The following is a 27,562-nucleotide window of genomic DNA, read 5'->3' as shown; positions in this document are numbered from 1 at the left end:
TGGGTTCAATTCCAGACCTGAAGGGCAGCTAGGGGCCATAGTCTCAGTGGTTACACCAGGCTCCATTGGACCAGCAAACCTGGTCCCCACCTTCCAAAAAGAGAACTTTAAAATAAAAATATATATATTTAACTAAATGCGTATGAAACAAAGTATGTCTGCTTCTTTATTTGTTAAATTTTTAATTTTGATTTAAAGCAATTCATAGGTTAGACTCTCTTACTGTGGAGCATTTGGTTATGCCTGATTAGGGTTGAGAAATCATAGACAATTAAGTGATCCACAGATGAGTAGTTTCTAAGGAACAGTATATGTATATTGGGAGCTATAGGCACTGTGGGTAAAACATTTTTCAGAAGGTCAGTAGTTCAAACCCACCAGCTGCTCTTTGGGAGGAAGATGAGGCAATCTCCTTCCTTAAAGATATACAGCCTTGGAAGCCCTATGGGGGTCACTATGAGTTAGAATTAACTTGATGGCAGTGGGTTTCTTTTGGTTATAAGCACATTTTTAGATGTTTGATCTGATGTAGGGAGAGGGGACCTCCCAAAAGTTAGATTGTTCAGGACCTACCAAGGTTTTCAGATGGCCTGACCACATATCACCTCAGGGAGGCAATGGTCTAGGGCCCCTGGCTAGAGTCTTGGAGAACAGAGATGATGCCTGACATTGGTATCCATGGTCTCTGTCACTGCTTCCCTGCTCCTTGCATTTCAGAAATGCCAGCTGCCACTTCCAGGGAATCATCAATCAGAACTCAAGCATCTCCAGAGCTCTCCGGGTCTGCAACAGCTACTGGAGCCGAGAGGTCAGGGCTGGGTGTGTGTATGTGTGTGTGTGAGAGAGAAAGAGAGAGTGGGAGAGTGTGTGTTAGTATCTGACCTGGGGTGGCAGAGGCAGCTCTAGGGGATCTCAGCCATTTCTCCTACCAGTGTCCAAGATGATGAGGTCAAAAGTCAGGGATGGGTGAGAGACCAGTGGGGCCTGTGCAGGTGTGGTTCTACATTCGTTTCTGCCTAGACACTTCGTCTCAGTTGATAGCTCTAGGACCCCTGTTGGCCTCTGAGTAATCCAGCCATCCCAGCTCCCCCAGGGAAATGTGCTAATTCCACATACCTAGGGCAGCATGTGAATGTGTGTGTGTGTGTGTATGTGTAATTCTGAGAGATTACCAGGGGTAGTCTGTCCATTTAAACCAGGCCAGTATAGGTGAAGGGCCTTGACCATTAATTTAAAACAAAATCAGACACTTTGTTCTCGTGTAGTGTGTTTATAAGATGAAAGAGGGAGAGGGAGGGAAAGGGAGAACAAAGCATAGAATCAGAGTCATGGAGCTGAACGGAAAGAGACCTTAGCATTCTTTCAGTCTGTCCCCCAACCCCTTTAAAAAAAATAAAATGCTGGAGATTCAGAGAGATCTTGACTTACCCAAAGTCACACAGTTGGTTAGTGACAGAGCTAGGACCAAGACTTAGATCTTCTAGTGCCTTTGCTGTAACATGTCCTAAGATAGAAGTAAAGTTTTGGGGTCATTTTTTGGGGTCATTGCCTACAGAAACCTGTCTCCCTGCTGCATGGGCTTTGAATAGGGCCATCATTCACTCGGAGCGGGAGATCAACCTGGTTAGGAGGATGGCCCACCGATCTGGGAGCAGACAGCAGACCTGGACAGGCTCAGGCATGGGCAAAGAGATGGAGGGAGCCAGGCTGCCCAGTCTGTGGCTCCATCAGTCACACCCCTCTCCCTCTCCCTCTCTACACTCCCAAAGCATCCAAATCTACAAACTGCTGAAGATGTGGATGCACTGCTGCTGGGCATGGCCTCCCAGATCGCTGAACGAGAGGACCATGTGGTGGTTGAGGACCTCCAAGGTGAGACTGAGGCTGTCTTTGCAAGCTGTGAACCCCTGAACTTTGGGAGGAGGTTTGGCTAGAGCCCCAGAGCAGGCAGGGGCGATGTCCAAGGCTGGAAACCTTCACTGCATGTGCCACTGAGAGAGCTTTTGACCCACTGACCATGGCTCTGGTTCTCCTGGGGCTGTTTGGAGCCTGGGGCCTGGACTGGAAGTCTCTGGGGGTGGCCTTGAGTTCTCTCAGACTCTCTGGTGTCTCATCCACAGATTTCTGGCCTGGGCCACTGAAGTATTCCCGCACAGACTACTTGGCCAGCTGTCTGCTGCGGGGCCGGGATCTGGGACTGCCCTCTTACACCAAAGCCAGAGCAGCGTTGGGCCTGCCTTCTGTTACCCGCTGGCAGGACATCAACCCTGCACTCTCCCAGAGTGATGGCACTGTGAGGAGGGGTCAGGACCCAAAGGGCAGGGTGGGAAGGCCAGGGCACACCAGCCCAAGACATAGAGGATGGGCATGAAACATGGGCACCTGAGACAAGCACCTGGTGAGAGGGGCAGGGATCACTAAGGTCACTTTCCCCAACATCCAGACTAGAGTTTGCTAGATGGGCACACCAGGGTAGAGTTTACTAGAGCAGCAGGATTTGGCTTTGGACTCTGTGTGCTCAGATTCAGCAAATATTCATTGAGCATGTATTGTACACCAGGTATTTAATAGGCATTATCTCATTTACTCTTTCCAACAATGCCTTGCATGAGTATAGAAGGTCCTTGACTTTGGAACAAGCTCTGCTTACTTTCATGCAGTGACATTCCAGGTGCCTTTGGGGAGTCAGCTGTCACACTCTGAGCTATCATCCAGGAGTGGCCTGCCCGGTATCAGACCAGCTTCAGCTGCCTTACCATCTTGGCACCAGTGTTTCTACAATTATGTGCCTGTTTTTTTTGCATCTCACCCTTACTATTTTATAAAACTGTTATGAAATGGAGAACTGAGAAGGCTCATACAGGAGTGATAAGTGCATGGGACTCAAAAACTTTATAAAGTCCATACATCAGTAAGAACCATAAGACACAGCAAGGATAGCAAATCTTTAGCTTCAATGGGGCCTCACTGGAGTTAAGCTGGTCAACTACTTCCTAAATTATGAAGAAGAAAAACTAAAGATCAGGTAGAAAATGCTGAGACTGTATTGTTGAAGACTACTTCTAGAAGACAATGTATAATTGGGAATTTTATTTAGCTCTGAAAAATAGACACCTCTCATAACACATCATTCTACCAGTCAATTTTTGTACTTTCTGATTTTGCCCTATCAACTTTCTCACATTTTCAAGAATAAGTTATGTACAAACAAGATAAAAATAATAAGTTTTATACAAAAGTAGGGGACTGGCTGCCTCTTTTATTTCAACTTGTAAAATAGGCAGTAGCTGAATCTGTGAGAGGCTGCCCATAAATGAATTAACTTATGTAAAGCTCTCAGAGTGATGTCTGAGTCATTATAAGTACTATATATGTGTAAGTTATCATTACTGTTATTATTATTATTATCCCTGAGGCTAATTCCTGGGAGTTACTTCTTTGCCCCAGGGCTGGTACCCTGTCCTTTTACTCACTCCCGCCCCTTTGTAGTCCCAGGTGCTGGAAGCCACAGCTGCCTTGTACAACCAGGACCTGTCCCGGCTGGAGCTGCTCCCTGGGGGGCTTCTGGAGAGCCATGGAGACCCAGGACCCCTCTTCAAAGCCATTGTCCTTGACCAGTTTGTGCGATTACGGGATGGTGACCGCTATTGGTTTGAGAACACAAGGAATGGGTAAGGCCTGCCTGAGCTCACATCTCAAATTCCACCCCAGTCTGGGCCCTAGACCCTCTCTCTGGCCCCACACAGCTCCCATGGATTCTTGATTCCCAGTTTGCCACACAATACCCTCCCCAGTCCCTCTGGGTCTCTTTCTTTTTCTGGGTTCCTGGGCCGAGGAGTCGGCATTTCTCTCCCACCACAGTAACTCCACACCTTCCTCACCCCCAGGCTGTTCTCTGAGGAAGAGATTGCAGAGATCAGAAATACTTCCCTACGGGATGTTCTGGTGGCCATCACAAATATGAAGCCCAGTGCAGTGCAGCCCAATGTTTTCGTCTGGCATGCGGGTAAGTGACCAGGAAGTAGCTGGAGGAGTACTGGGTCTGGAGCCTAGTCCCTCCTCAGCTGTGCCTTGGCTCAGTGTGGCTGGACAGTAGTCTCCAAAGGGGAAGTGAGCCATGATTCTGCCCTTGGGAAATTTGATTCTGGGTTCCAGGCTACTACGTCCAGCTGTGTAGGTTCCCCTCTGACAATTTCAGGGGACATCAGAAGCAATGACCTTACTACCTCCAGCTCTGCTGGACCACAGAGATGCCTGAGTGAGAGTGAGAATTAGAAAGAACTCGTATTCAGGCTGGGATGGGGTTGGGGGGTGTGTAACACTAGAAGGGCTAACTGCAGTGACAATATCCTGATGCCAGGCAGTGATAAGGGATGGGCTGTGTGTATGTATGAGGGAGAGACAGAGATTGAGGTTCATTTTTCACCCTGCTTGTTATCCAGGAAGGTAAATACCACATTCTTTATACAATGGCAGGAGTAAGCAGCCCCTTCCTGTCTTCTACCCAGAGCCCCTCCTTTTTGCCACCCTCACCTGCTCAGTGGTCCTGTGCCAGAGCTTGTGGCACCAGAACCCTGACTTCCTCTGCCTTCCCAGGAGACCCCTGCCCACAGCCAAGACAGCTCAGCACTGAAGGTCTGCCAGCCTGTGTCCCCCATGTCGTTCGGGACTATTTTGAGGGCAGCGGCTTTGGCTTTGGAGTCACCATTGGGACCCTCTGCTGCTTCCCACTGGGTAAAAATGATGGGCAGGTTGGAGCTGGGAGAGAGGTTGGAAGCGGGAGTGGGCATTCCATCTATGACAACAAACCGTGGAGTGCTGACCCTCTGGGCAGAAATGTCAAAAGAGAAGGGGTTGCAAGAAATTTCTGACATGCAGATAAGTCATCTCTGGGGAGAATTGCCTTCCTCCTCTCCTGAGATCCCTCCAGAGCCTGGTTTGGTCAGGAGCCATGGAGGGTCCACAACCCAAAGCTGATTGTAGGATCTTAGACCTATGGGTTTATCAGAGGCAAACTGTTGCTTTAGAACCAGGGCTGTGGCAAAAGTCTGGTGCAAGGGCTTAGACATAGCCTTTGGCATAGCTGTGTGTAGGTCAACCAGTAGCCTGGCACGGTGAGTCCAGGATTCTGGACTTAGTCTCTGGCTAGGATGGATCCTGAGTGGTGGAAGCAGAGGAGGCTGGCAAGGCATCTTAGATGCTATCCAAAAGTCTTTCTAAGATGCAAAGCATCTCCCCACAAAGAGCTTCACAATTTGAGACAACTGATGGAGCAGACTCAGAAAGAGGGGCAGCAGGGGGTCTTGGCAAGGAAAATTGCTGGGAAAGGGTCTCTCCCCCAGACCCTTGCCATCCCCTGAGCATCCTCCTGCACCCACACCTACCTTCCCAGTCAGCCTGCTCAGTGCCTGGATTGTTGCCCGGCTCCGGAGGAGAAGTTTCAAGAGGCTCCAGGGCCAGGACCGCCAGAGCATCATGTCTGAGAAGCTCACAGAGGGTGTGGAAGGTAGGCCCCGGACTAGCCAGGGTGATAATGGGGAAGACACATCTCAGGAAAGCCGCCCACCTCCACTCCAGCAGCCTCAGAGTTCCCACTTCTGGAAATATAGGGAAGGGCAGGGCAAGTGGAAAATGCCACAGTGGCATTAGATAGAAGTTCCACCTGCCTACATTTGACAGGGTTACTATGACTCCCAAATCCCTGAGAACCTCTGCTTTGTGGCATTAGATACTGGAATTTCAGGCAAAAGGAAAGTAATAATGAAGGTCTAGAATCAGACTGACTTGGGGTTGGAATCAGACTGACCACTATGGGTTATGGGATGTAAGGCAGATGTTGCAATATCCCTAAACCTAATTTTTCTTATCTGTAAAATAATAATAGCTCCTCCTTCATAGCTTTATTAAGTTTAAATAAGACAGTCCACGATATACTATACCATGATATAGTATTGGTATTCATAAGCACTCAGAAAATGGAAGATATTAGTCTTCTCATGGGCTAGTGGCACAGCAGGACTGTCAGGGAGCAGGGGGGTGACCCTCAGTAGCCAAGAAACAGACAGCTGCTGAAGGCCTTGATCTGACTCCAGCTTTGAGCTGGCCTTCTCCTTACCCCTGTGCCTCTGGGGCCAGTAGGCCCTAGCTGACTCATTCCATCCCTCCCCAGCGCTGGAGTGGCAGGGCCGCAAAGAGCCCTGTCGGCCCGTGCTCGTGCACCTGCAGCCAGGCCAGATCCGCGTGGTGGATGGCAGGCTCTCCGTGCTCCGCATAGTTCAGCTGCGGCCCCCACAGCAAGTCAATCTCATCCTGTCCAGCAACCGTGGACGTCGTACTCTGCTGCTTAAGATCCCCAAGGAATATGACCTGGTAGGGCCCAGCTCCTTGTCAGCCAGGTGCGGGGAAGGAACACTGGGTTAGCAAGCAGGGTTTCTGGTTTTTACTTCCTGGCTGTAGTACCTGACAGCCTGATAAACCTGACCATGTCTGTTCTGCTCTGGGCCTGGTAGATGACATGGTCTCTACAGTCCCTTCTCTCTTGCAAGCATAGTCTGCCTCCTCCCTTTCTAAGAACTTCCTGGCTAGTCCTAGCTTGTTGTTGTTGTTGTTATGTGCCATCGAGTCGGACCCGACTCATAGTGACCACTCTTTGGGTTTCTGAGCCTGAATCACTACGGAAATAGATTGCCCAACCTTCCTTCTGAGGAGTGGCTGGTGGGTTTGAACCTCCAGCCTTCTGGTTAGCAGTCAAGTGCCTTAGGCACTGTGCTACCAGAGTCCTTAAAAGAAGCTAGACCTTTTTCCCTGTCCTCTTGTTTCAGGACCTAATGAATTTTTAGGGATGGGGTGGGGTGGGAGGTGAGCTAAATCAGGTTCTGTCCTGCCTGATTCACATTTCCCTCCATCTCCTAGCTTCCTTGCCATCCCCTCCCTTTTCTAGTACAGAATAGAGAGTAAAGGATGGCTTCGTACATGTGCCTTTGATTACTAACTCTGAACCTACAAGCAAGCCACTTAGCCCCACTGAGCCAATTTCCTTTTCTGTAAAAAGAGATAACGGTATCTCTTTCATAAGGTCGCTCTTTCCAGTGACCCCCCCCCGACGTAATCCATGTCAAGTGCCTGGCCTCGAGAGGCCTTGATAAATGGTTGCTGTCCCTGCTGCTGCCCCCATAGGTGCTGCTGTTTAACCTGGAGGAAGAGCGGCAGGCACTGGTGGGGAACCTTCGGGCAGCTCTGAAAGAGAGTGGGCTGAGCTTCCAGGAGTGGGAGCTGCGGGAGCAGGAGCTGATGAGGGCAGCTGTGACGCGGGAGCAGCGGAGCCACCTGCTGGAGACCTTTTTCAGGCACCTGTTCTCCCAGGTGTGAACATGGAGTGAGACCTGCCTTGTGTGTCTACCTGTGATGATGTCCTTTCCTGCATGAGGCATGGGCTGACTCCAGGAGATGTCAGAAACACTGAGTTCTAGGCCAGGAATCAATTTCACTGCAATTTTGGGCAAGTCACCTAATCTTTCTGTCTGGAAATGCTCCTGCTCCTCCTTCCTCAGCTATGAGACTCTAGGGAGGTGATGCTCAAAAAGGGGTTTGTGTCACTTTTCTCTCTCCTCTGAGCTGCCCCGGCTTTCTGGAGTCCATGTCTGGCATGGAAATAAAGGCAGCTTGGCAGCAGCACAATGAAATAAAAAGAGCCTGGGAGATACAAGACAAATACATCATGATCCTCCCACCAAAAGAGTTTATTATCCCACTGGGAAGGTGGAACATACATAGAATAAATGACAAAGAATGAGGCTTCAAAAGTGGTCCAGGAAAAAAGTGGCCTAAGAGATCCAAAGTGGTAATGAGCCTTCAGGCTGATGTAGGATCATGGTGGAGGGAGATTTGGCAAGGCCTCAAAGGCTGTAAAAGTTTTGGTTCAGAGGGGAAAACAAAGGAGCAGAAGTGCCCATGGAAGGTCAAAAAACGAATACTTGAGGAGAAAGAACAGGATTGGCTGACTGGGCTTGGGAGAAGTTCATGAGGTGTTGTTAGTTGCTATCAAGTCAGCTCCAACCTATAGTGACCTCATGTATAACAGATCAAAACATTGCCTAGGCTTGTGCCATCATCGTGATCATTGATATATTTGAGTCCATTCTTGTCGCTATTGTGTCAATCCATCTCATTGAAGGTTTCCCTCATTTTAGCTGACCAAACGTGACTTTACCAAACATGATGTCCTTTTCTAGCAGTTGAATTCATGAGGGGAAAGCTACTGTTTAATGAGCACTTACTATGTGCCAGGCATATGTCTTATGCCATTTAATCTTTAAACAAGTTGAACTTGACCAGAAGGCCAGAGAGTGACCTGAGGAAGTTCAGAGTAGGTGCGTTAGCAGCATCTTTGAAGACTTTCATTAGCAGCCCTCAGCCAGTGGCTCATTATAGGGTCTGGACAGAACCTGGGAACCTCCTCATTTCAGGATGCATCAGGAATATGGGCATTCCTACTATATCCTGGAGTGGCTGCCAGTCCCTTATGTCTCTGCACAGTGCTTCCAACTTTTCAAAACATTTTCTGCACAGCTTCTCTTGTTGTGCCTCAACAGTAACCCTGTGAGATAAGTAGGGCAGGTGAAGAAATGAATCTCAGACAATTGAAGAGACTTGCATGAGGTCACACAGTGAACAGGTGGCAAAGTTGGGACATGAACTTGAATCTCTTGCCTCTGGCCCCAGGCTCTTTCCACTAAAGCACCAAGGTCGCTTGGACTACTCAGACTTGGACTGGGGGGTGGGGGGAGCAGCTGACACAGGAAAGACAGACACTGCAGCCTACAGCCTGCCTGCTTCCCTCACCATCTGTTCTCCTTATGCCAGGCAGCCCCTAGGTAGGCTAGAGATAGCCTGTGATGAGAATTTCCCTTTCCCAAGTCCAGCTTTTCCTCCACCCAGCTGAGACCTTGTCTTAGTCAGAACTCTTGGATGCAAGTAACGGAAGCCCACTCAAAAGGGGATTGACTCTGAGTATGGAGGATGTCTCAGGAAATCCAAAGAGAGGAGTTGAGGACTGGTCTCCAAAGGGACCAGGAAAGCGACAGCTGACAGCAAACAAGGCCATTGCTCCCTTAGGCTGCCTCTGCTTTCTCTGTGTTCTGCTTCATTCCATCTCTGTTTCTGAGCACTTAAGAGGGTGCTCCACAACTTCTGAGTTTTCTTGTGCTCAAGTAGAGACAGCAGACCGGCTGAGGTCTCTTAGTGTGAATTCTATAATACTCTGAATTCCCTGAATTACAAATATCCAGTTTGGGTTAAGGGTGCATCCCCATTCCAGTCGGCTAAGGCAGGAGGCCAGGACTCTAAACACAGCACCAGGGACCCACCCACAGGATTGATGGGGTGGTGTTTAGGGGCTGGGATGCTGTGCAGACACCCCAAAAGGTAGCTCTTAGAAGCCTCAATTGGCCTTCAAGTCAACAAAGCCTTATCTTATCTTCTTCTCTCTCTCTCCCTCTGCCACTGTCCAAGTGTAGGTGCTGGACATTAACCAAGCAGATGCAGGGACCCTGCCCCTGGACTCCTCACAGAAGGTTCGAGAAGCTCTGATGTGTGAGCTGAGCAGGGCCGAGTTTGCGGAGTCTCTGGGCCTCAAGCCCCAGGACATGTTTGTGGAGTCCATGTTCTCTCTGGCCGACAAGGATGGCAATGGCTACTTGTCCTTCCGGGAGTTTCTGGACATCCTGGTGGTCTTCATGAAAGGTGAGGGTGGAGAGAGTGATTAGCCAGGGAAGAGAGAATGGACAGGGACTTGGAACTGAGGCTGGAATGTGGCTGATTTGTTGGAGATGGGGAAACAGTGGGGGCAGTTCTCTAGCCATGGCAGACATCTGGGAGCATCCAGGTAAGGGCCAGGAAGGAAAATGACCCCTGCTGTGTACAACATTGGGTCATACTGGTGTGAGGCTCCTTCTGACCAGTCTAGGGGTTCAGGCAGGTGGGCTGGGGCTGTCTTCAAGGGTTCCTCCTTCTCCCAGGTTCCCCTGAGGAGAAGTCTCGCCTTATGTTCCGCATGTATGACTTTGACGGGAATGGTCTTATTTCTAAGGATGAGTTTATCAGGATGCTAAGGTTGGTTCTATGAGGCAGCCAGTAAAGTGGGCCAATGCAGGGGCTGCTGGGGAAAAGAGGTGGGACATGAAGGAGGGAGCAAAGGGCTAAAGACCAGGGTCGTCCTCCTTACCCAGAAACTTATAGCTAGTAGAGGGCTTGGAGTTCAGCCAGTCTGGGACCCTCCATGTGGCCTCTGAAGGCCTGGTGGTTTGGTCATTCTGGGATCTAGGCCCCTCCTCAGGGCCTGATGGTTCCCCTCTTCCGTAACTCCAGGTCCTTCATCGAGATATCTAATAACTGCCTGACCAAGGCCCAGCTGGCTGAGGTGGTGGAGTCCATGTTCCGGGAGTCAGGCTTCCAGGACAAGGAGGAGCTGACCTGGGAGGACTTCCACTTCATGCTGAGAGACCATAACAGTGAGCTCCGCTTCACACAGCTCTGCGTCAAAGGTGAGGTGACCTGGTGGGTAAGGCTGACTTATCCATTCAGCACAGAAAGCACAATGCCTAGGGCCCACATTCTTTTAGTAGATCATAAAAGCACTTAATTTATTTGAAAATCAGAAGAAAACGTGTCCAGTGTATGTGTGTGGTGGTGGTGGTGGTGGTGGGGTGTTCTTGTTTTGTTTGCCATCACATCCCCTGACACAGAGTTTAGTCAATGTTTGCTGAGTGCATGAAGAAGGCCTACTTCTTTGTCCCTCCTCCTACTTCCAGTCCAACCTGTGTCTGACTCAGGTGGGTGGGAGCTGGAGTTGGTGAGGAGTACTGAGGTAGCAAGCAGGGGGTTTGTCTCTGGCCTGCTCTGAGCTATTATGGTGTCTTCTCAGTTTATGATTCTCACTGAGACATGCTGAGACCAAACCCAGCCCCTCCCAGAATAATGAGAACTTGAGGGGGCTGAGCAGTCTCCATGGAGGAGGGGGTGATGAGTTAAGACCCAGATGTACTTCTGGTCGGGGGGTGAGGGAGAATTGGTAGAAAGGAGACCCAGCACTCCTGATTCTGCAGCTTTTCACCTTTCCCAGGCAGCCAGGGCAGTGGGCCACCTGGGTCTGAGAGCAGACACAGGGGCCTGGAAGTGAGCCCAGGCTACAGAGTCCCTGGAACGTACAGCCCCTGCCTGAGGTGAAGGGTAGGACTAGGCTTGGGGAAGGAGGATTAAGTAGTCAGTTAGCACTGAGTATTGCTTTGTTTGCTTTTGATGAATGTTGTGATTTGTTGTTTCCTCCAAGTTTTATTTTGAAAGGGGCAAGACTAGTACAACCAACATGCCTATTCCCTTCACCTAGATTTGCTAGTTGTTACCACATTTCCTGTTTGCTAAACCATTTGAGAACTCATGTAGACATCAAGAGAGCTCTGGTGGTGTAGTGACTAAGGCATTTGACTGCCAACAGAAGGCTGGCAGTTCAAACTCACCAGCCACTCCTCAGAAGAAAGGTTGGGCAATCTACTTCCATAGTGGTACCACCTTGGAAACCCAAGGTGGGGTTGCCGTGAGTCGGATCCAACTCAACAGCAGTGAGTTTTTTTTGTTTTTATAGACATCAATAAGGAGCTCTGGTGGCGCAGTGCCTAAGGCATTTGCTAACCAGCAGGCTGGCCATTCAATTCCACCAGCCACTCTGTGGAAGGAAGACTGGGCAATCTACTTCCATAAAGATTTACCACCTTGGAAACCCAATGGGGGTCACTATGAGTCAGACTGACTTGATGGCAGTGGGTTTGGTATAGACATCTGTATTTTGCTATAAACACTCTGGTTTCATTAAGTGAACCTTAATCATTTTTGGCCTCTGGGCTACAAACAAGGTAATCTTAGGGTTGGTTTAGCCCTTGGAAGTGAGCTGGAGATTCCCAGGCCTTCTGTGAGAACCTGGATTTACGACTCGGTCCTGCCCTGCCCCTCAGCCCTCAGCCCAGACAAGGAACAATGGGTCAGCTCCTCTTTTTTCCCAAACATTTTATTATGAACATTTTCAAACACAGAAAAGTTGAAAGAATTTTATAGTGATTCCCCATATACCCACCACCTAGATTTAACTCTGAGGAGCTCTGGTGGCATAGTGCCTAAGCCATTTGACTGCTAAACAGAAGGCTGGCGGTATGAGTCAGATACGACTCGATAGCAATGAGTTTGGTTTTTGGTTTGGAGATTTAATTCCTGGGAGATTTTAAACTGGGGGGCTTTTCTGACAAGGTGGGCTTAGCAAGCAGGTTACATAAAACTCCTGAACACTATACCATAAGTCTGATACCAGGAGTGGGACTGAAGGTAGACACACATTTAGGGAAGACTGCCTGGCCAACTTTGTTTCAGGCCTTCTCTCTGCCCACTCTGACAGGGTCCAGCTCCCATTGAGGCAAGTGCTCCAAGTACCCATTGGAGCCTGAGTATCCAACGGCAGGGCCTTCACTGGTCAGGGACACTCTGAAGTATATGAACATGGGGAGAGGGCTCTATGTATTTAAGCCAAACCGTTCTGGGCTTTGGGTTTTGATCTGCTCCTGAGCCCAGCTCTGCATTGCAGGAGTGGAAGTGCCTGAAGTCATCAAAGACCTCTGCCGGCGAGCCTCCTACATCAGCCAGGAGAAGATCTGGTGAGTCCTCAGCTGGAAAGGCTCCACCCTCTGGAGCTCAGAGGCAGAGGGTGGGATTGGAGAGTTGTTCTTTCTTTCCCCAGAGTGATTGGGCCAGGGCTACCACTAGCCTATGCATTACCTTTGTGCAAATTAGAAAACGGTGCCTCTTACTATAGATGCATGCAACCCTGCACCAGGGCATGTGACTGAATGAGCATAGGGCTGGCTGGATTTCAACGTTCACCTGCTGCCTGGGCCAGATGCCCATGTAAAGGGCGCAGTCATATGCGGTGGCTTTGGCCTGGACCCCAGGACCTGACTCACTTCTTCGCTGGGTCTCTCTGGGAATGCCTGCTGTCCCATGGCTGAGTGATCAGACCCTTCCTTGACAGTGTGGGTCTGGAGGTAGACCAGGAGCAGCGGGCAACCAAGTGGTTAGGTGGTCAAAGTCCTGTCTCCTGTCATTTCTGCCCTAGTCCTTCTCCCAGAATGAGTGCCCGCTGTTCCCGCAACAATCTTCAGGCTGAGCTGTCAGCACAGAGACAGAGACTGCAGTGCCCCATGGACACAGACCCTCCCCAGGAGATTCGACGGAGGTTTGGCAAGAAGTAGGTCTGTTCCTTCCCTTAACTCCATGCAGTTCATCCCATCCCTTGAGCAAACATACATAGATTACTTTGTGCCAGGCACTGTGCTAAGCACTGGGAGTGCAGGCAGAATGTATAGCCCCTATCCAAGAATATTGCTGTCTGGTGAGATAGTCTGGTACATTGCTAATTAGTGTCCCACTGATAGATGTTATAATGGAGGTAAGCTCAAGGGACATTGGAACTCTGAGGAAGAGCTCACTTCTGCCTGGGAGGTCAGGGAAGTCTTCCTGGAGGAAGGATCTTTTGAGTTTCCAGGAAAGCCTGATGGGGATTGGGAGCTATAGACCTAGGAAGGGAGAGGACTGTTCAGAGTGTGAATGGCCACTGGTCTACAGGAAGCACATCCCCTGGGATGAGTTGACTAAGTGACTACTTGGGGAAACCTTGCTGGCTAACAGCCTACCTGCAGAGAGGTCTGAACCCTACTTGGCGTGACTCTCTCAGCGCCCCTTCTTCCGCGCAGCCTCTTACTGCTGGCCGGCTCCTCCTCTAGGGAATAAGGCTCCACTGGCGTTGGGTCCTATGGGGCTTGAGGGCCAAGGCTCTCTGTCTCCCAGGGTAACATCGTTCCAGCCTTTGCTGTTTACTGAGGCGCACCGAGAGAAGTTTCAACGCAGTCGCCGCCACCAGACTGTGCAGCAGTTTAAACGCTTTGTTGAGAACTACCGGCGCCACATTGGCTGTGTGGCGGTGTTTTACGCCATCGCTGGGGGTCTTTTCCTGGAGAGGGCTTACTGTGAGTGACAGGCCGCCTGGGGCGGGGCTTGCGATAAGTGACAGCCCTGGGGGTGGAGCCTACTGTGAGTGGGGCCTGCCTGAATGAAGACTCTTGGCGGAGACCTGTGGTGTGTGGTAGCCGGCAATGCTGTGCCTGATGACCTAACCAGCTCTTCCCTCCGCACTTCCCTGCTGACCCGCCCCTTCTGCAGACTACGCCTTTGCCGCGCACCATACGGGCATCACGGACACCACCCGCGTGGGCATCATCCTGTCACGGGGCACAGCAGCCAGCATCTCCTTCATGTTCTCCTACATCCTGCTCACCATGTGCCGCAATCTCATCACCTTCCTGCGGGAGACCTTCCTCAACCGCTACGTGCCCTTTGACGCTGCCGTGGACTTCCATCGTCTCATCGCCTCCACTGCCATCGTCCTCACAGGCAGGGCCTGGCCATCCTGGGGATTCTTTCCATGTTTTCCCACTCATTGCTGGCTTCCATTCCTCTGAGCTCCCCCTCCCCATCTTCTTGCCCTTTGAGCCTGTCCTTTCCTGCTCATCCCTGAGGACTTTCCTCCTCTTTGGGACTTTTCTTTCCATTACTTTACCTGTAGTGTAGTGCCTAAGGCACTTGACTGCTAACCAGAAAGTTGGCGGTTCAAACCTACCAGCCACTCCTCAGAAGGAAAGTTGGGCAATCTACTTCCGGTAGTGAAACCCAAGGAGGGGTCACTATGAGTCGGGTCTGACTCCATGGCACATAACAACAACAACAACCTGCACTTATCTTTAATGTAAAATATTGAATGTCCTTCTCAATAAGAATGAGGTTGGCCAAGGCAATGGTGAAGTAAGGCCAGGAGCCCCTCACTGCCCCATGAGTGCCTCTGCCCAGCCTTTCAAGGGCACTTCACCAGCCTCCAGCTGACAAGTTCCTAACACCCCTGACTAAGTGCACATAATGTCTCTCCCAGGGATATTTGTATTTTAAAACATGATTCTATGAGAGAAACCAAAGGAATGATCTTCTACTGGTATAATTTCAGACTCATGCGGTTATGTTCAAGGAGCTCTGGTGGCACAGTGCCTTATAAGGCATTTGGCTGCTAACCAGAAGTTTGGCAGTTCAAACCCACCAACCGCTCCACAGAAGGAAGATGGGGCAATCTATTTCTGTAAAGATTTGCCACCTTGGAAAGCCAGTGGGGGTCACTGTGAGTTAGAATCGACTTGATTGTAGTGGGTTTGATGGTTATGTTCATGTATGGTGTGTATATTAAAAGGCAGGGAGGGAAGGACCAAGAGATTGATTGGAGATAAGAAGTTTAGACCCTTAAGGTTCTTCCTCAAGCCTCCAAATGTGCTTGGCTGTGGTCCTCCACTTTGGGCTAAGTTGGTTGAGCCCCTCAAACTGGGCTGTTCCAGGATAACCCCCACCCTGCCTGCTCTTCCTTAGTCTTACACAGTGCTGGCCACGTGGTGAATGTATACCTGTTCTCCATCAGCCCCCTCAGCGTCTTATCCTGCCTCTTCCCTGGTCTCTTTCATGATGATGGGTGAGTATGTGGGTATGGCAAGGGCTAATTCTTTTGGTTGGAAAGAAGCAAATTCTCTTGGTTCAGAGAAGAATATCACCTCCCAGGCTATAGGGCAGACTGAATAGTCTTAGAATATGTGAGGAAGGCTCAGTGACCAGCCTAAGCCCCCAAGGCAGTAGAAGAGAAGACAAGGGCCTGGGTTGGAGTGCTTCCTCTGGAGGGTCCTTTTTGGAAATTCCAGGGTTCTCCTCTCAAGGTACTTCCCTGCTGTTCCTTCTCCACAGGTCTGAGTTTCCCCAGAAGTATTACTGGTGGTTCTTCCAGACCGTGCCAGGTGAGAGCCTTTCATTCTTGTTCTGGGGCAGCCCAGATTTTGCCTCTCTTACAGAGAGCTGAGCTCTGCCCTCTGGCCCTGAGCCCTCTTCCAACAGTAGGAGATGCTACATTCCTGATCCTCCTCCCAAGAATCTGGCTGGGCTCCTGCCTCCATTGTGCACCAGTTTCTCCTTCTGTGAAATGGGAGTGGATTTCCCCTACACACAATTACCATGACAGAGGCCTTGAGGAATCCTGTGCCAGAGATGCCTGGGAGAAGGACCAGGTTGTCAAGCCAGACAAAGGCCCACCCTCCCCATGTAGTCTGTTTTGACAAGGGCTGTTTAGGGGCATAGTCCAAACTCCCCATAATCACCCATTTTAAAGCTATTAGCTATGAATCTATTCAAACTCTTCTTGAACCTATTTATATTTTTAGTCCGTTCCATCCTTGGGGTAACACATTTCTTACATGTACTTCTCTCTATGAAACACAGCATATTAGGTTTTTTTTTTTTTTTTCTTCTTCTTCTTCCTTAATCCTAAAATGATCTGCTTTGAACTTCAGAGGGTTCTTGCTAATTCCTGTACTCTGGGATTTAGTGGGTAAGGTTGTGTTCATGCTTCCCTCTCCTTTCAGGACTTTACAGGCTTTGATTAGATCCCTTCTTAACCTTTGCTTTTCCAAACTGTAGGGCTCTAATCTTCTTAATTTCTGCCTCTTTGAGCACTCCAGGGGCCATTATCCCCCTGCCCCCGTTCTTCACTCCCATCCCCCCAGCTCCCTGCCTTGTTTCACAGTATCTCGGTCTGAAATCCTTCCTCGACTGAGGGGGCACTAGTGATGAGCAGGGACAAGATGATCCCACTCTCACTGACAGTGCCACTCAGTGACAGTGCCAGTGCTCACGCTGTGTGCTGTGGCAGCTGAGTGGAATGGTGCAGGAACTCGGACCAAGCTTTAACTCTCTGAGGACAGGACCTGAGATTTCCAGGGTCCAGCCCAGAATAGAGGCCCTATGCATTGGTTCACTCCGCACATGCTTATGTAAGCACCATGCTGTGACAGGCCACTGCATTAGGATCTGGGGATTCAGTGGTGAACTAGCCTGCCTAGTTCCTGCTTTTGTGGACCTGAGAGTCTTGAAAGTGACAGACATGAAACATTAATGACACAGATGCTTGGAAAATGACAATGTTGATAAGGGCTATGAAGGACCAATAGGGTATGTTCAGATAAAAAGTGACTGTGACCAGAAGTATGGGGGCAAGGGAACAGAGGAGCATTCTGGGGGGCTGCCCTAATCACCACCCTGGGCAGTGATATGCAGAGGGGACCCTGACTCCTGGAAGCATCAGGAAGGCCCCCTCCTTAAGGCACTGCTCCTTTGCCTTTCACTTCCAATTTCACTCCACAGGCCTCACGGGGGTCATGCTGCTCTTGGTGCTGGCCATCATGTATGTCTTCGCCTCTCACCACTTCCGCCGCCGAAGCTTCCGGGGCTTCTGGCTGACCCACCACCTCTACATCCTGCTCTATGTCCTGGTGAGAGCTGTTAGCTGTGAGCCAGGCCAGTGGGGGTTGGGCTGGACATTCCCAGGGAGGTAGTGAAGCCTGGGATGTCAGGTCTTCATCCCCTTAGCCATTCCAAGTAACCTTCCACTTCCCCACATCCTTCTTAAAGGACAGTGATTAGTATTGGACCTACCAATAGGCTGACCCCAAAAAGTAGCATTTGGAAGGATGACACCCTGGTTTGGGGTTGGCAATAGCAGCTCCACCAAGGCTGATCTAAATTCTTCACCAGTACCCCCACATTATTTCTGCCCAGCTAATCTTCCCTCACTTTGACTGGCTGGTTTGGGTTCCAACATGGACCTTTAGTACGCAAGGGAAATCACCCTTTTTGGAGGAACAAGCTCAAATGGATTCTGCCACTTTTGTTCCAGTACTGCTTATTGGAGGTGTTAGTCACCCCACCCAGCTAAGTGCCACCTGTAATGTTAATTAGCTTGTTCAAAATGTCTTCACTTGGAATGCTGATAAAATGGAATTTGAAGATACTGCCTGTCCTCTTTCCTTCTCCTTAACTTGGGCCCCTGCCTCCCTTCCTTCACATTCCCTCTGTTCTCCTCTCCTGTTCCCTTCATCCCTCCCTGGGATTGTTATCAGCTGCTTCCATTCCAGAGCTGAGTCTGACTCAGTGCCATGTGTCATGACCCTGCTTGCCTGCCTTCCTAATGGACAAAGGCAGCTTCTCACAGGGCACCTCAGGAGCCTCAATGAGAAGGTAAACCAAGTCCAAAGGCCCCAGTTATCCCTACTGGTTGATGTTTTGATTGGCAGACTTCAAGAAGCCCTGAGCCATATGGCAGCAGTATTACCTGTCTCCATGCAGAACTGCACCCTCTTTCTCATCCTGAGACAAAGGGAGAGAGCCCACTATTGCCTCTGTCAGACTGGCTCCTGTTGTCAACCTGCCTCCTCCCAGCCTCACTAATATGTAGAAGTAGAAGGATCTGTTTCCGTCTTGCCTGTGCCTCAACCCTTCATGGTTCTGATGACTACTCAGTCCTGGCTTAGGATGTTTCCTAAAACTGAGTTGTTTATTTCAGAAGCTTCTTTGGAAGCTGTGGCTTAATTACCCCTCCCTCTCCACTTTCCTGATAATGGGTGGAGCCCTAGTGTCCCAGGTTACTGTTTCGGTTGGGGTTGGAGATATGTTCTTGTATGTACCTGTGATAAAACAGCTTCTTTAAACTAGACAAAAGACCCAGAAGAGCAGCCAACCTGGCTTCCTGGGACCAAGATCCCTTTCTGATTTATCCCTGAGTTGTGGGTTAAGAGTTGGGGTTCAGCGCTGCCCTTCTGCACTAGAGAAGTCAGGATCTCAGAAAGGTGCAGCCCTCTTGCTGGGCATCTCTAGCCCTAGAAAACTGGGAGCAGCTCACAGCGGCTGAGATCAGGGCCAGAGCACCCTCTTCCTCGCCCCTCATCCTAGCCATGGTCACTTGGCTGCCAGCAGAAAGAGAAGTTACAGGCAAAGGACTGCAGTATAGAGAAGACCCTGGGGGAGGATGGCCAGGCACCCGATCCAGTCTAGAGAAGGCAGGCGTCAGAAGATGAGCTAGCTGGCTGCTTCCCAGACCCTCAGCCAACCCTGAGTCTGCAGCAGCCTTGTGGTTTAAAAGTAAAACCAACACAAAATGGGGTGTATAAACAGAGGAATATGAAGTCATCCTGCCATTGTACTTGGCCTGGTTGAATGCTCAGAAAGCCTGGGGGGCAAGCGTGGGCTCCACAGTGAAAGAGGAACTTGGAAAGGCCAGAGCCAGTTCAGAGAAGAGCTCAGACAGTTTTAAGTTAGTGCTGTGGGGAAAGGTTCAACACTCAATTGGGGGAAGGGAGAGTTGAATGAAGAGCAGGATTCAGTTTAATAGGTATTTGTTGAAGGTCTTTTACGTACTAACTCTGTGCTAGACCCATCTGGGGTTGGGGAGACCTCTAATCCCTACCTTTGAGGGACTTAAGTTTGCTGCAGAAATAAGTGCTATGCACATGAAATGATCAGAATGAAAAGACAGTATAAGATTAACTGATGAACTGAGTGCTCCAGTGTTACAAGAGTTTATTGAAAGGAGTTTCTTTTGGGTTAAACTGGTTGGGGAAGGCTCTTTGGGGAGGAGATAGAATTTGGGCCAAGCCTTAAGGATAGATAAGCTGAGGTTCAATCAGGCAGAGTGGAAACTGAAGAGCATTCCAGGTAGAAGGAAGGGCATAAACACAGGTGCGGAAGTGGGAATGAAGATAGAATATTCAGGGGACAGGGGAGACAGGCCTGGCTGTGAATAGCCACAGGGGATTAGGTGGTGGCAGGACATGCTAGTGGACATATGTAGGCTGCAGCTGAAGCTAAGAGGCTGTAGCTTAGTTGAGAGTCCATATCACCTGGGAGAATGTAGAAAAAGAAGAGTAGAGGGTGAAGAAATCAGGCCTGGGTAACACCCAAGATTGGGGGTATGAGAAGGAACAGTGTCAGCTGGGAGATAGAAAGTGAGGGCCTGAGAGGGAAAGATGAAGAACTAAAAAAACATTGTTGCAAAAGATAGAGGAGGGAGAGTGGGAAAGAAGGGTTGGTCATGAGTGCAGAGGGTGCAAAAGGAGGTAGTGAATGTGGTCAGAAAGGACACCTTAGGATTTGGCTCTTTGTGGGTCTGGTGAGCTCTCAGTGAGCAGGTCCTGAGGAGTGGTGGAGGTAGAAGTCAGACTGACTGGGACTCAGGAGCAAACAAGGGGAGAGTTCAGGGCAGGTCACGACTGGTTACTCGTTAGACAAGCTTCATTGACAAAGGACCAGAGCTGGACAATACCTGCCAGTGATTTCATGGGGATGGGGGAGTAGTTAGTGTTTTTAGTTTTCGAAAGGAGAGGATAAGTTTGGGAAGCTCTTTTCATGGACTCAACCATTACTGAGTGCCTATTATGTGCCAGGCAGAAACTTTAGGAGCTGACAGTATAGTGACAAAGCAATAGGTGCAGTCCCTACTCCTCCAGCCCAGTGGAAAAGAGAGCAGTGATCATGTAAATGAATGAACAGACAAAATTACTAGGGCTGATGGCAAGTGCTCTGAAGGAAGTTCACAGGGAGAGGTGGTAGAGAGGACTAAGGGAAGGCCTGAGGAGGTGGCATTTCTGCTGAGGCCTGAAAAATTAGAAGAATCCATGGAAGAACCTGGGAAGGATTTTCCAGGCAGAAGGAACCATGATTGCAAAGGCCCTGATCCTGAAAGCACTTGCTTTGTTTGAGAAACAGAGAGGGGGAGACACTGAAAGGCAAAGGCTCCAGTGTCATAAAGCCATATGGTGCAATGGGAAGTCCTCTACGTATTTTGAGCTAGAGATGACATGATATGATGAACTTTTCATAAAATCATACTGGTTGCCTTGGAGAGACTGGGTATTAGTGAGGCAAGAGTAGCAATGAGAGACCAGGAGTCCAGGTGAGAATGCATGTGGTTTGGACTAGGGTGGTATCAAGGAGACCACCTGACACTACATGGAGATAGAGGGAAGTGGATTGATTGTCTGTTTTTTTCAAAGTGATTTCATTCATCATGGAATGTTTTTGAAGATGGAGTTGGGAGTGGGAGCCTGGTTTTGGACCTGGAAGAAGCATGGTACATAGGGATGATTGAATGTGTTGGTGCAGTACAGTGTAAGGGTCTAAGGCCTGAGCTGGCCTCAGACCATGTTGTGGATGTTGTGGATCTGAACTGTACTAATTGGCCATGTTTCCAGCTCATCATCCATGGCAGCTTTGCTCTGATTCAGCTGCCCCGTTTCCACATCTTCTTCCTGGTCCCAGCATTAATCTATGTGGGTGACAAGCTGGTGAGCCTGAGCCGAAAGAAGGTGGAGATCAGCGTGGTGAAGGCGGAGCTGCTGCCCTCAGGTAAAATCCTGGAGGTTGTCAGGGGACCTGCTTGGTGATACTGAAGATGCTGACAGGACAGGGGCAGAGCCTGGACCATGAAATTTCCTGGTCTGGACCAGTGGAGGTGGCTCAAGGACTTAGGGTGGCAGAGGCAAGGGAGCTGGTAAGAGAGCTCTTTGCTAGAAGACCCAAGTCTCTCTCACACAACAGAGAAAGGAGAAGCCCAGGCCAGGCTGCCCCCTGCCCCTGTTGACCACTAGCCCCTGGGTGTGCATGGCCCGTGGGGTACAATGGCTGCTGGTAGGGGGAGGTCTCTGCTGTCATGATCCAGAAGCAGAGCTGAGACTTTGGGTGCGGGAACTCTCTAAAGACCACATTATTGCTGTGTTCAGTGCAGCAGGCTTCTGCCCCACCACCCCTCCACAGGAGTGACCCATCTGCAGTTCCAGAGGCCCCAAGGCTTTGAGTACAAGTCAGGACAATGGGTGCGGATTGCCTGCCTGGCTCTAGGGACCACTGAGTACCACCCCTTCACACTCACCTCTGCACCTCATGAGGACACACTCAGCCTGCACATCCGGGCAGCTGGACCCTGGACCACCCGCCTCAGGGAGATCTACTCACCCCCAACGGGCGATAGCAGTGCCAGATACCCAAAGGTGCCCAGACCCAGGCCAGGAGTGCCTTATGCTCCCACATCCCCTTAGCAGGTCTTAGCTCTGCAGCACCACTTTCCCCTGTGTTTCTTCCCTCCTCCTATCCATAGACTGGTTGTTCCCAGTAATGCCACAAAGCTTCCTCCTCCCTGCTACTCCCTAAAGCTGGTCAGGCTACCAGGGGGCTATGGTACCATCTGCATGTCCCTGCCTCCCACATCTGGCTTCAAAATGATGGTGGTGGCCAAGCTTAACCCAAATTCACCCCCTTTCTGCAGCTGTACCTTGATGGACCATTTGGAGAAGGCCACCAGGAGTGGCATAAGTTTGAAGTGTCAGTGCTGGTGGGAGGGGGCATTGGGGTCACCCCCTTTGCCTCCATCCTTAAAGACCTGGTCTTTAAGTCATCAGTGAGCTGCCAAGTGTTCTGTAAGAAGGTGAGCACCCCTTCCTCCCACCAGCCATGGCCCCTTCCTACCTATCACTGTACCCACTTGTCCCTCTCTCTTACCTCAACTTTTGGCCTCCCTGATTTGGGAAAGGGCGAGATCTGAAACTCAGGACAGGTCAGGATACCCCAGATCCTTAAGGACAGAGTTGGTTCATAGATGCCTCAGAGCTCCTGGCTAATTTACAACAGGCTCCCTCCCTCAGTTATAGAGTGCCCTAGCTAGAGTTTGCTCCTGGACCCCGTCTAAGCAGGGCTGGAAAGGAGTGAAGGGCTGGTTTCCTCTTACACAGAACATCAGCACTTGGATCACTGTTGGTCTGAGGTTTGGGAGTAGGAAGGGCATGCTTGGGGTGGAGTACCAGTGAAACTTGGTTGGCTTTCAAGAGGAAGAAGAGGGGAGGTGACAAGGCAGGGCTGGTTGACTGGGTTGGTCCCAGGGACACAGCCCAGGCCTTCAGGCCCCTTGCACACAGGGCCCCTTCACCCTAACCCAGACCTAGTGGCAAGCCCCTGCTTGACTCTCTGGGCCTGGCAGATGAGTCAGGGGCACAGGAATGTGGTGGCCAGAAGCCCAGCCCAAGTGCTGTCAACATTCAGAGGGTGACAGGCATTTCCCTTCCTCTCCTGTGCCAACTCTGCCTCTGCTTCTCCCCATCAGAAGCTGTGGAGGTGCCCCCACCCCCACCCCCAGAGTGAGGCATCAAGGCAACTTCCATTCCCTAATCTCTTTTAGCCCATCCCATCCCCTCTGTAAGGCTGCTCTGAGAAACACCCCTCTGTTGGGCCCTCTCCCTGTGGGCATCCTCTAGGTGGGGGCCTAGCAACCTGAGCAGGGCCCACAGGAAGGAGTGGCAGGATGGCCAGCATAGGGAAGCTGCTTCCCACCAGAACAGGCCTGCAGCTTCCAATGCCCAAGGGGCCTTTCTCAGTTGCCCCAAGATAACTCTCTCTCCCACCTCTCTATGTCCTGGGGTAGCTTCATCTCCTGCTTTAGAATTTCATCTCCAGCTTTTTGAGGAGAAGCACAGGCTGACTGAGGTCAGAAGAGTTCTAATCCTCAGAGTGGACACCGCTGAGATGTGGGGAGCCTGAGCTGAGCTGGGTCCCAAGCTTGAGCCTTGTGTCCCCAGATCTACTTCATCTGGGTGACGCGGACACAGAGACAGTTTGAGTGGCTGGCCGACATCATCCGGGAAGTGGAGGAGAATGACCACCAGGATCTGGTGACTGTGCACATTTACATCACTCAGCTGGCAGAGAAGTTCGACCTCAGGACCACGATGCTGGTATGTTAGGGCCTGCCAGGCAGGGACACTCGGTGGGTAGTATGATTGTTGGGAGTAACGCAAGATTGTGGGTGAGTTGACAGGCCCAGTTGTCAAGTGGCACAGAGCTGGTGGCCCTGATCCTGTCTCCAGCCCCACTCCCTCCCCCACTGTCTCCATCTCCTGGTCTTAGTGGGCTCTGGCTGGGTGCTGACCCTGACTGTGCCTGGCCTGACTTGCCCCTGCACCACCAGTACATCTGTGAGCGGCACTTCCAGAAGGTGCTGAACCGGAGTCTGTTCACGGGTCTGCGCTCTGTCACTCACTTTGGTCGCCCGCCCTTTGAGCCCTTCTTCAACTCCCTGCAGGAGGTCCACCCACAGGTCAGTCCTTGCCCCAGCTCCAGGTCCTCTTCACCTTTACCATCTGGGGTCTGAGCAAAGCTCAGGGAAGAAAAAATAGGTGCTATTGATGAGAACCCATTCCTTAGGAGACTGTAGGAGTAATGGAATGGAAAGGGCTTGGTGGGAGTCACCCTGAGGGGCTAAGGGATGTGGTAAGGGGTGGGAACTTGCATCCTCTGAAGCTATGATGCCTTGAGAAGGGAGAGCTCAGTGATGGAATTAGTCAGCGTCATAAACTCAGAGCTGTCCTTTACATTAAGCCTGACTCAACCTTGGACACTGAGCTAATTACCATAAACATTGGGTTAGACAGTAATCTTATACATACCAGGCTGACCCTCAGTGAGACACTGAGCTATCCCTTAAACTCATTGATTAAACTGGACCTACCAGCAATAATGATCTAACATTCACCAAAATTGAGCTCAATTTATTAATACTGAGCCAGCCTTCAAGAACACTGAGTGAACCCTCACCATGGACTCTTGCTGATCTTTAACAAGAAAATGAAGCTATGAACATTGAATTAGCCCTGCCTCTGAGCACCAAGCTAGTCTCCACTTGTTCCTCCCTTAACAGGTCCAAAAGATTGGGGTGTTTAGCTGTGGCCCCCCAGGCATGACCAAGAATGTGGAAAAGGCCTGCCAGCTCATCAACAAGCAGGACCGGACTCATTTCTCCCATCATTATGAGAACTTCTAGTCCCTGCCCAGACCACCTCTCACTCCCCAGCTGAGCAGATATTGGGGCTCACCTCAGCTCTGTACTTCCTGTTTCTGGCTGCTTTAGCCTTCTCCCCTTCCTACCTCCCAACCTTGGTCCAAGTGACTATGGTCACCATTTGGGCTTGGAGGTTCCCAGGCCTAGAACATATCTCAACCTGAAGAAGTGTCTGTGTGTGGGGAGTACTGCCTGGGACAAGAGTTTTGGAGGTGTGAGAGCTGTTATTGTTTTGGGGCAAATTAAAGCCTTTTCTTCCAGGCTAAGAACAAAAAAAAAACTAAAAAGACTGGAGCTGACAAGTGTGTGTGTATGTGTGTGTGTAGTGGGCTGTGAGCCTAAGGATGAAGAATGGGAGCACAGATGCTGGCATCTTAGAAACCCTACCCCAGAATCTTGTCTTCCTTTGGGCTCCCTGTTTTCAAAAGGGCTGGAAAATGCCTTGGAGAGGGTAGAGGCTGGACCCACAGAGATGTACAGAAACCCCCTCAGCACCCCAGTCTACCAGTACAATTGATCTCCTCTCCCAAGTTTTTAAGCATGTCCAGTACTCAGACCCCTCCAGTCCTTCTCCCCTGCTTCAGTAGTTTTCTTTACAAATAAATAACTTTTCTGCTTTCTGAGTTTCTTTATTCTGCCCTGACATGGGGTGGGGCAGCAGCAGAGGAGGCCACTCACCCAGCCAGCTCACTAAACCTGGTCCAGACATTCTCGGCATGCTTGCCAAATAGCCACTGAATCAAGGACCCCTTCCCCTACCTGGAACTGCCCTTCTTAATAAAAGGAGGTTAGTTGAGGCTACTGAAGCCCACTCAGTGGGGGTAGGAGGGATGTTAGTGATGACAGTGGGACACATATGGAGGGGCTGCAGTCGATCCTGGAGAAGGTAGGCTGGGTGCAGAGGAGAGGAACCAGGAAGCAGGACACAGCTAGCACCCTTTGGAAGCTTGAGTTTGCCTGGATTGCTCTAGGACCTCGGTGACTCCATGCCTTTTTCTCTGGACAATGGAAGAGCTGGGCATCAGTGCCTAACATTGGTCTTCCAGTTAGAGTTGAGCCTGTTTTCCCTTTGGCAACATGACTGCCCTCCAAGTCTCCTAAAAGATAGGGCAACCCTCTATGAGGGAATGTCTGGAAAAATGCCTGATTTCAAGTCATCCATTCTTTTATCCCCAAAGAATTCAAACACTGGTCAGATTACGTATCCTTGGTTTGGAGAAAACAGCCACTGGATTAGACGCTCTGAAATAATTTGATTGACACCACATTTGCACGTTTGGTTTCTGGAAGAGGCCCTCACACTGTCTTCTCTGGCGAGCTATCTAGGGTGCTTGTCCTGTGGGATGACCAGTAGTCTTTGGATCTCAGGAAGTTTCTGTTGGGTTTGCCTGGGAGGAAGGCGAGCCTGTAGTGGCCTGACAGCAGTCCCACCTGGCAGCCGCTTGGGCAGTCCCAGACCCCTGTAGGTTCCAGATTGGACATGGACAAGGGCACCACTAGGGTCGCAGACGTTTGTGGCCCCAAGCCCCGGGTATGCAGTTACAGGCGAGGCCAGAAGGGGGCGCACACGCACGTCCACCCCACCCCCAACTCCCTCCACGCTCGACCTCCAGTTGAGCCGCGGGAAGTCCCATAATACCGACCCATTTGTCCAGGGTTCGGGGGTGCAGACGCTTCCCCACTTCTTCTCCAAAGGAAACGGGCCCAGGACCCTCACTCCCCGCCCCGCCAGATTTCCTGCCTTGCCAGCGTGCTGCTTCCCGCGTGGCAGGGCCGCCCGCTCCCTCCCGCCTGGCGCGCTGCCTCTTTGTCTCTCCGCCGTCTCCCTTCCTCCCAGACAAATGGCTGTTGGCAGGAAATTGGACGCGCTCTTGGGGAGCCGCGCTCGTCAGTGCGGCTGGGAGGGGGCGCCGCACGATCGGCCGACTCCGGGTGCCTCAAGCCGGGGCGGGGGCGACGGGGAATGTTTTGACATCTCGTCAAAGAAAGGAACTTGATGCTTCGAAAGTGCTTTTCACAGCCGCCCTGAGTCTGCTCCGGAGCTGATTTATAAACAGAATCTGTGCTCGCTTCGCCGCTCCCTCCCCCACGGGCCGGGGGTGGGGGGCGGTGCCGGAGGCGCGGACGCGGCTGGGCCTGGCAGGGCGGCGTTTATTTATTGCCTCTGGCCCGGAGCCGGGGCGCCTTGGGGACTGCACAAGTTCCCTCCGGCTAGAGCCCTTCCCTCCTTTCCCCACCCTCCAATGCCATCTCCTGTCCAGGGGGCTGCCTTCCCCAAACCCCGCTTCAGATTCAGGGAGGAATCCTCCGGTGGTTTGAGATGTAGGCGGAGATGGTTAGAGCGCCGCGTGCGCTCGCACCCTGCTAGCACCCAGGGAGAAAGGGGTGGTGAAGAAGGTTGCCACTTCTGTCCTAGGGGCAGAAAGGGGCTAGAGTTGCCAATCTTAAAACTCATCAGGATCTGCGGCTCTGGAGTCCTTTTCCTCCTGGAACTGTCCTTTCTCCCTGGAATTTTCTCTACCCCCAGTTACAGCCACCCCTAACTCCACAGGCCCATAGCCCCTCCCCTTTAGAATAAATTAAGTAATCTCCAACTTCTACGGGATCCCATGGAGAGAAAGGGAAAGAGGGGTTTGCGAGGTCGAGATCATGTCCACCAGAAAGGCCAAAACAATCAGCCAGGGGACCCGCATAGGGCTGAGCCCAGGTCTGTCACGGTGTGGGGCCACACAT

General features: G+C 50.9%; 1 protein-coding gene across 1 annotated transcript in view; it reads left to right on the top strand.

Moving 5' to 3' along the window:
- The window catches only part of DUOX1 (dual oxidase 1), a 30,729-nt gene extending 5,918 nt beyond the window's left edge, over positions 1 to 24,811 (top strand). Inside the window, exons 9-33 of the mRNA XM_007935226.1 lie at positions 718 to 808; positions 1,770 to 1,872; positions 2,121 to 2,293; positions 3,496 to 3,671; positions 3,888 to 4,006; positions 4,597 to 4,734; positions 5,393 to 5,506; positions 6,170 to 6,369; positions 7,177 to 7,362; positions 9,516 to 9,741; positions 10,017 to 10,110; positions 10,366 to 10,541; positions 12,626 to 12,695; positions 13,154 to 13,285; positions 13,885 to 14,063; positions 14,257 to 14,487; positions 15,502 to 15,601; positions 15,868 to 15,917; positions 17,317 to 17,444; positions 21,198 to 21,351; positions 21,760 to 21,992; positions 22,268 to 22,426; positions 23,571 to 23,726; positions 23,960 to 24,088; positions 24,689 to 24,811. Coding sequence (XP_007933417.1) covers positions 718 to 808; positions 1,770 to 1,872; positions 2,121 to 2,293; positions 3,496 to 3,671; positions 3,888 to 4,006; positions 4,597 to 4,734; positions 5,393 to 5,506; positions 6,170 to 6,369; positions 7,177 to 7,362; positions 9,516 to 9,741; positions 10,017 to 10,110; positions 10,366 to 10,541; positions 12,626 to 12,695; positions 13,154 to 13,285; positions 13,885 to 14,063; positions 14,257 to 14,487; positions 15,502 to 15,601; positions 15,868 to 15,917; positions 17,317 to 17,444; positions 21,198 to 21,351; positions 21,760 to 21,992; positions 22,268 to 22,426; positions 23,571 to 23,726; positions 23,960 to 24,088; positions 24,689 to 24,811 — 3,640 coding nt within the window. The remainder of the gene's footprint in view (positions 1 to 717; positions 809 to 1,769; positions 1,873 to 2,120; positions 2,294 to 3,495; positions 3,672 to 3,887; positions 4,007 to 4,596; positions 4,735 to 5,392; positions 5,507 to 6,169; positions 6,370 to 7,176; positions 7,363 to 9,515; positions 9,742 to 10,016; positions 10,111 to 10,365; positions 10,542 to 12,625; positions 12,696 to 13,153; positions 13,286 to 13,884; positions 14,064 to 14,256; positions 14,488 to 15,501; positions 15,602 to 15,867; positions 15,918 to 17,316; positions 17,445 to 21,197; positions 21,352 to 21,759; positions 21,993 to 22,267; positions 22,427 to 23,570; positions 23,727 to 23,959; positions 24,089 to 24,688) is intronic.
- The last annotated feature ends 2,751 nt before the right edge of the window (positions 24,812 to 27,562 follow it).

The sequence above is a fragment of the Orycteropus afer genome, unplaced genomic scaffold (assembly GCF_000298275.1).
Source record: "Orycteropus afer afer isolate SDZICR_OR568_19922 unplaced genomic scaffold, OryAfe1.0 scaffold00026, whole genome shotgun sequence".
NCBI lineage: Eukaryota > Metazoa > Chordata > Mammalia > Tubulidentata > Orycteropodidae > Orycteropus > Orycteropus afer.
The sequence above is the reverse complement of the archived record's forward strand: the minus strand, read 5'-3'. Positions and strand labels throughout refer to the sequence as shown.